An 8,158-nucleotide genomic window follows, 5' to 3' on the forward strand; every position below is an offset into this window, starting at 1 on the left:
CACATGCCAGCAGTTCACGCACATGCATTGCTGTTTTTCAAGTTCCTCGTGTTTATTCATGAATGTTTTCAGGGCATTTGTTTAGTTTATCATCAACTTCTCCAACACCAATATGTATGCCAACTAAATTCTAAATGGATGATGCTCAAAAAGAACTAAATGCGCGTTAAGCTTGCCTACAAGACGACCCTCAATCATCGCCAATGGAAAAGTTCTAAACGCCAACCCATACATAAATCGAATCAATATATTGCTTTTTGGGAAGGAAAGACGAAGACCGGCACACACCATAAAAATACCAACTAGACCTAGGCATGGCAGCCCAACCCAACGACCCGAGCCCAAAAGCCCAACCGGGCTCTAGCTATACCCATACACTTAAAGCCCAGTCTGCAAGCCCAACAAAAATCCTAGATGAGTTTTTTGAAACTTTAAAATAAAATAGGTATAATTTGTAATTATTTAATTTAGAAAACAATTTATTTAACATTTTTATGTGAAAAGGCCTTATCTTGGGTTTCAGGCCGAGCGAAGCCTCGGCTTGGCAATTTCATGTCGGGCTTTGCAAAGCCCGGACCAAACCTTGGCCTGGCCCAAGTGATGACCACCACGTACGGTGAGATCAGTGCGGAACTTTGCACCAAAATACGGAGGGGCTAATTTTGATGACCAAAATAATTAGCCATTAATCAACATTTTTCTTTTGATATGGCACAATTGTTTTTGGAGATGCTCGGATGCACAATGCAGGAAGGGCCAAGGCCCCTTCCTAACCCGCACTATGATGTATGATCCACCCGACTGAGGTGCATGCATATATCGTGCCTAGCTCCTACCTTAGAGAAATATTAACTCGAGTCTTGACATGACCAAGGAGTAAACATATAGCAGCGCCGTGTGAGTGGATAGTACTTGCGTGTATACATTTCCACTAATCCAACATTTCAAAAATACCCATGTAGAAAAAGGACAACCGACTAACAAAATAAAAACAGAAGCAATGACAAAAACACATGAAAAACAGGCAATGTATAACAAGCATCAAGCCCAATAGAAAAATCAACTTACCCGCAAACAGGGGCAAGCCAGAATTCCAGCCTAAGATGACAGAATTGGCACACAAATTAAGCGCAAGTCAAAAATCCAGTCTAAGAAACAAATTGACTTACCACAACCAGGGGCAAGCCAAAAATCATCTAAGAAGACATAAAACAACACAAGAAAAAAAAACGAAATCTAAACAAAAGAATCAATTGTTAGAAAATCGACTTACCCAGATTTAAAATTCAGACCTTACATAAAGCTATGATCAACCAGGGTGACTATCACCCATGTTTGGATAAACGGAGTGATTGACAAAAAACTACCACTTTAGGGGTTTGCGTTCCATTGAACTACCACTTTTTAAAAAGTGACCGAAAACTACCAATTTTTTTAATTTTGTGACTAAAAACTACCATTTTCGGATAATGGTAAATTTAGATGATTTAAACATGTTTATGACAGGTGGGGCCCGTCTATTAGGGCTGATGTTGGAGAAAAGTCAACTCTATTTTATTTTGACTGTTAAGTTGGGCATTATGACAGGTGCGGCCCACACCTTCCTCCTCCTCATCTCTCTCTCTCTCTCTCTGAAATTTTAGCAAACACACGACGGCGAGCACTGTTGCGGCCTCCCTCTCTCCATTGCGCGGGATGGGCATTGCGTCAAGCTCCAACCCCTAGCGGCTCGCCGGCGAACTGCAGTTCCACACCGCCGGCGACCTTCAAGAGCAATGCGCGCGTGGTGGAGGCCCTTCTCCTCTGCTCGCCGATGCGGGTGGGGTAGGAGAGGTTGAGCGGGATATGTAGCTTGTTGGCGCACAGATCCCGCTCGTGATGGTCGACGGGGGAGGTCGAAGTTGACCCCTGTGCCACGGGGGAGGCGGATCCAGCCGTCGTGGAGGCGGATCTGGTCTGGGGAAGGGAGGCAGAGGAGCGGCGCCCGCGCCCGGTGGGCGGTGGCGGCGAGGGGAGGTACACGCAGGGCGGCGCGAGGACGAAGGCGCAGGAGCTGGGGAGGTTGCTCGTCGGGCAGTGCGCGGCGGCGCCTGGGAAGAGGTCGCGGGGCAGGTGAGAAGAAGGCGGCTCTGGGAGAGAGAAGGGGGAAGGAGAAAGAAGATGGACGTGTGGAGTAGTTGACTTCTCTGCCACATCAACCATGACAGGCAGGCCCACCTGTCATAAACTCCTTTAAATCATCTAAACTTGTCATTATCTGAAAATGGTAGTTTTTAGTCACAAAATTAAACTTTTTTAGTAGTTTTCGGTCACTTTTTAAAAAGTGATAGTTCAGTGGGACACAAACCCCTAAAGTGGTAATTTTTTTTTTCAATCACTCGGATAAACGCCCTAGCAAAGCCCTCAACTTTAGGCAACTAGGGCGTTGATATTTTGTGCAAAAAAGTTTGAGTAGCTGCACATTTCAAATTAAAATTGTGTACAACTTAATTAATCGAGATAGAAATAATTATTTCTCCTCCGAATGAAAGGAAGAACAAAAGCACCTTTTGTTGTTACTGTTTCCTACTTTGCGGTATCGACCACATGTCCACATTCCTCGTGGCAACTCATGGTCAAGTACCATCCCTTTTCCACTCCGGGTCGGAACGATCTGCAAGTGCGATCTGGAGGTTTGTTTCCATGTGCTTGGATTGCTCCCCTTGTTAATCTGTGTGCCAAATGGGGGCTGCGCAGCAGCTAGAGATCATAAAATAAAAGAAGACAGCAGATCAGAAGCTACGAGGCTATGGTTGGGCATGCAGTGCTGCTGCGGTAGCTGCTGCTGCATGCCAAGCCATTGTTTACTCCATGTATATGTACTCCTCATGCAAGTAGCTGTGCGTGGCTGCTTTGGCATAAACATCTAAACATTGCAAACTGCAAAGGTTTCCAGACCCTTTTTCCTTTCAAAATATACTACTGCTGCTACAATAAAATACTGGTTGATATATGTGTATGTGTGTAGAGAGAAAGAGGGAGGGAGCTCGACTTGGTGCAGGCAGCAGCTTTCAATTCAGAGAGAAAGAAGCATGCAGCAGCCTCACTGATTAAAGCCAGTGTGGGTGTGGTAATAGGACTGGGAGCTAGCTGGAGCATTAGGAGGAGGCTGGCAGGCCGGCATGCTTGCTTGCTTACTTTGACAACTCGAACGACATGATATGTGGTACATGTATGTATGTGTACGCATCGAGAAGCTCACACGCACCACCACTCATTTGGTTGGCCTGGGCGTACACATGCATGCAATGCATGCAGGGTTTTGTGGGCTAGCTAGCAGCTACAGACCTTTAGCTAGTTATATACAGATACAGGTTAGGGGCAGGTGCGCATGCACACCGTGGCCACAGCGTAGGCCACTCGATCCTTGGAGATGGATGGAGCTGGAGAACTCACACGTGAAAATAGTTTAGGCCTCCCTTGGTTCATAGCATAAGAATTCATAGGAATAGGAAAATCATAGGAAGTGAAATGAGATGCATCTCAATTCCTATAAAGAGATGTCATGTGATGTATGTCATAGAATTTTTTTCATTAAGTCTACGCTATTTATTTTTCTTTTGAAATGTGAAAGATTGATTTCTATCCAACATAGGAATAGAAAATTCTTTCCTACAAACCAAAGGGCTCCAAAGAATTTTTCTCCATTCAAAATCCCATCCAAATTCCTACAAACCAAAGAGGCCTAAACTGATGATTTGAAACGATGACCTAAAAATGATGATTTTAAGTGCACTTCTAAGCAACGTTTAAATTTTTTCGGATGTCACCGATTTTTTTTTCAAGATCCTTTCGGAATTTAATCTGTCAAAATTCAATTAATTTTAAATGTATCTTGACATAATTTAAATTCATTTCAAATTAGTTTTGAATTTGACTTCAAATTTTGTTTTTTCCATTATTTCTGTAATCACCAAAAAGAAATTCTGAATCGTACTTCCAAGTTGTTCCATATTATCCTGTAGGATTCATGAAGGCGTCATATCTTGATCCTATATTTTCATATTCCCACCTTTAAAAAAATCATGGTTCCATTGAGGCCCTCAAGACTAGTTTGATGTTATGCCACTTCTTGAGTTCGACGGAGTGTTATACGCCCTTGACTCAAAAGATTGCGTCCCAAAAATAATTTTAAGTGAGCTATCTTATTCATCCACTACAGACATGTGTGGGAGAAGTTCATATCTTTGACATAAAATCATCGAATCTCAAAGTATAAAGTTACACATAGATTAATTCAAATTATTTGAGCCACGAGAACTCACTAGAATAGAAAATTGTACTCAATATATCTAATTCCAGAATCTTTAGTACATATGTATAATATAGATAGATAGACTTTGAAAATTAAGAAACCAGCATAGCATGCCAAATACGTAGTTAAACAAATTACTAAATATAAAGTTCCCACTCCAGTTCAATTTAATTTTAAATATTTGAATAATAACACACTTTGGAAGAGAAAAGGATCAAAAATTGCTTAAATTTTTGTTGTTTTGTTTAACTGGCAATATGGACTATCAAACAATTAAAACCAGTGTGGTAGTAGTTCTTTATATTCCGAAACTAACTTCCCAGAACTGTAATGGAAAATTGCTCATAATAAGCACAGTACCTCATCATTAAAACTATTGTTGACACTAGGACAAACTGGAGTAAATAAACTCATGTAATATTTAAATTTCAAATCCTTTACCATGCAAGTAAATTAAGATAAAAAAGTAAAGATTAAAAAACAAAAGCATCCTTCCAATTATGAAATTTAAATGAATTACAACTGGAATTTACTATTTCTATTTAACCACATTAATACACTAATAAGTATAGCCTTAGCCACCTTGATCTTGTCTTGAGAAAAATAAATAACAGAAGAACTGGTGAGAAAAAAATGATTGGTTAGGTTAAGTATTGCCGTTTCTGATTTTCTGACAATTTATGGCCAAGCAATTATTTTTGCTAATAACTTATTTTTTCTAGATATTTTAAGCCAGTTTCCTCTAACTATCATGAAAAATATACAACGAAAAATGTTTTCAATAGCCTGCAAAAATGTTAGAAAGCTGAAGTTCTGGGTATTGACATGGTCTCCAAAATACTCGCAAAAAATAGACATGGTCTCCAAAAAACAAGATAACCCACAATTTGTTTATAATACTTGTGCATAAACCAAATAAACTTACGATATTATGAAAGCATGTCTTGAGATAAATCAATGTCTATGCATCGCAAAACAATATGCAGCTCTGCCCCTGAGGGAAAAAAAACACTGCACGGCATTGTTGACCTTTTGATGGTGATGATTTCAGAAATGATAACGCCGATGGAGTACTACCTGCATACCAGAAATTAATGTGCTGCTACGGCACGCCGGCAGGAAAGCTAGCTGTTCCATCAAAAAACGGTACTAGTCAATGTGCATGGCACTGCCCATAATCTTTTTCGAGAACACGTATAGTACGGGACTGTCCATAATCCAAAGGGTACTTCAGTGTAGCAAACACTATAGTTTTTTGAACCGGCCAGCTCATAATTTTCCCATCTTTACATTGGTTGACTTGCAGAGCCCATGTCAAATCACGTTTAATGTAACATTGACATGCCAGGTTCTGAGCTCAAGTTGACTGTCTTGTGCAACTTGATTTGCCGTCTCCAGGTAGAGCAATTAAATGAAGTGGCTAGCGAGTGCAAAATGATCTATCCTAATTTTTTATTATTCAAACTGATTATAGGTTTAGTCGTTGACAATGGAGTATTATTATGTTTAGAAAATCAATGAACGTAGTAACAGTATTGAATCTTTAGTTTCACATAAATATGCTCACAGAACTATATAGTGTCCCCCGCAAAAAAAAACTATATAGTGCTCCAAAACATGCTACTATTTTATAGCACTCAATTTCGTGTAACCTGTTTTAATTCAGCCTTCATGAATAATTGTTTTTCTAAAAAAATAATGATTCCCAAATTCCTAAAACATTTTAGAGTAGAATAAAAAACATCAATTGGGGCAAGTCCATAAAACCAAAATGAGCACACAAATCAAAAACCGACATTAATAGATTAGTCACAAAGCTCAAACATATGCAGTACTGCTTACCTACTAGAATTTCAAGGCAAATCAAACTTCTGAGACAGTTCCCTCTATTTGAGAGATATCCAAAAACTTAACAGCCTATCTTAAGTTCTTCAGATAATTTCTTGGCTCTTTACACTAAATAGCTTAATTAGCTGCATCGATCAACTCAGGAGGAGGCATTCATATTTCTGGTGTGGCCGCCGCACCCGAAGCTGTAGTTGTGGTCTGCCTGCACGTTCGCCGGCGCCGTCGACGGCGGCGCGGAGAGTGGAGCGCCGAAGCAGGAGGAGAAGCCGGCAGCGCGGCGCTGCTGCTGTATCATTGCGTCGCCGGGGGAAACGGCGTGGCCGATGACGTAGTCGCCGACGGAGGCGGGCTGCTGGCGGGGAGGAGCAGGGTACGTCGCCGGGTAGCTCATGGGGTTCAACGCGGACGGCGTCGTGCTGTAGAGGTAGTGGTACGACGGCGGTGTCTGCGGCGACACCCGCGGGTGCACCGGCCGGAACGGGTGGTGGCTCGGGTCTCCGACGACCCCGCCGCCGCTTCCGGTGACGCCTCCCCTGAATCCTCCTCCCAGCATGGCCGATGGAGCACTGCCTCCCATGTTCACATCCCTGAAACTGCAGGAGAGAAAGAAGTTCAGTGGCGGCCATGGAAAAACCCTAATCTCTTCAAGAATCGAGACGGCCGGCCATGGTAGGCACCTCATCTGTGCGCCGACGGCGGAGAGGGTGTCGTTGCCGAAGACGAGCTGCCGGGCGCGGTTGAGGGTCTCGGTCTCCCTCTCTGAGCCAAGGAAAGTAAGATTACCAACCAACTTTGCATGGAAGAGAAAGTAACATCAAGCTAGGGTTGTGATCTGGCAGATGGTACTTGCCTTGGCGATGGCGGTTCATGTGGCCTCCCAGGGCTTGGGATTTGCCGAACTTGAGGGAGCAGAACCTGCACTGGTACACCTTGCCGGCCTCATCCTTCCCTCCGATGCTCTTCTTCTTTGTCCCTGATGAAACACATTTGCAAGTACATGTTAGTGTATCTTCAAATCGAATGAAATAGTCGATGCTTGGAGTTTCTTACTGGTTGCGTCGGGGGCGGCGGCGGCGCTGGATGCGGCGGTGGTCGCTGAGCTCTCCACGGCTTGCTTGCCGTACTCCTCCGGCAGGTTGTTCAAGTCCAAGGGGCTCCCTTGTTGCCTCCTTTGTGAGTTGAAAACATTGATTAGTTCATGGAGATTCATACAATGATAAGCAGTACAGGAACTCTGATACAACAGACAATTAGTGGCACTATCGCTGCACCAAACTACCAAAGTACCAAGAACAAGATCGAAAATATGTGTAGCACAGCAAAAAAACAAGGTGCTCATGGAGAGATCCGTTCATTATTGTTTGACAACAGGAGCTTATGATAGAAAAAAGTGTACTAATATGCAGCTAGTTCGTTGTGAACTGCAGAAGAGAGAAGAGGATGAATCAACAAGACACAGCAAGGAGAATAGTGTTTCAGAAGCGATGTGATGTACAAATAAAACATGGGGATGAACAATAACATAACAACAAGACAAGGGAAAGTGATGAGTGGGTAGTTGGCCGCGCTTGTAGAGGCTTCTTCTTACATAGTGGAGCAGGAGCAGAGAGAGCAGTGGTGTGAGAGGAGAAGAAACAGCAACAACTGAACACACTCTATGATGCAATGGAGATTTTGGAAGGGGCCGGCTGGAGGAGAAAGGAAAAGGGAGGGGATATATATCGGGTGGTGGTGGGGTGTTGTGTTCAGTACTTCATCAGTGGTGTCGAGTGTGTGTACTGTGTAGAGAGAGAGACAGAGAGAGAGGGAGGGGGAGAGAGGGAGAGAGTAGCACTAGTATTCCCCCTAGTATTATTGATGATTTAGTACCAAGACACAAAAGCAAAAAGACACTGCAGTTTGGGGACATGAAATGCATTGGGGGGGAAAGGCTGTCTTAAAGTGTTGGTTTGGGGTGTGTAGAGATAGAGTGCACTAGAGGTTTAGGTGGAGAGAGAGAGAGCGAAGCCTGAAAGT

At 43.0% G+C, this 8,158-nt stretch overlaps 1 protein-coding gene across 1 annotated transcript; it reads right to left on the minus strand.

Annotated features, from left to right (window-relative positions):
* Window positions 1–6,078: 6,078 nt before the first annotated feature.
* LOC125547711 (zinc finger protein STAMENLESS 1-like) lies at window positions 6,079–7,916 on the minus strand. The gene is made up of 5 exons (XM_048711513.2): window positions 7,731–7,916; window positions 7,193–7,311; window positions 6,993–7,115; window positions 6,820–6,901; window positions 6,079–6,735 (listed from the first exon to the last, which is right to left on the minus strand). Coding segments are annotated over exons 1-5 (780 nt in total). The 5' UTR covers window positions 7,733–7,916; the 3' UTR covers window positions 6,079–6,281.
* Window positions 7,917–8,158: the final 242 nt, after the last annotated feature.

Source organism: Triticum urartu, chromosome 3A (genome assembly GCF_056163025.1).
Source record: "Triticum urartu cultivar PI428250 chromosome 3A, HENAU_Tu73, whole genome shotgun sequence".
NCBI classification, from domain to species: Eukaryota; Viridiplantae; Streptophyta; class Magnoliopsida; order Poales; family Poaceae; genus Triticum; species Triticum urartu.

Excerpts from the sequence above, each read along its gene's own strand:
- LOC125547711 (XM_048711513.2), bottom strand. Across the intron at positions 6,902-6,992 it reads CATGAACCGCCATCGCCAAG|AGAGGGAGACCGAGACCCTC; the intron begins GCAAGTACCATC and ends TCCTTGGCTCAG. Across the intron at positions 6,736-6,819 it reads GCCGTCGGCGCACAGATGAG|TTTCAGGGATGTGAACATGG; the intron begins GTGCCTACCATG and ends TCTCTCCTGCAG.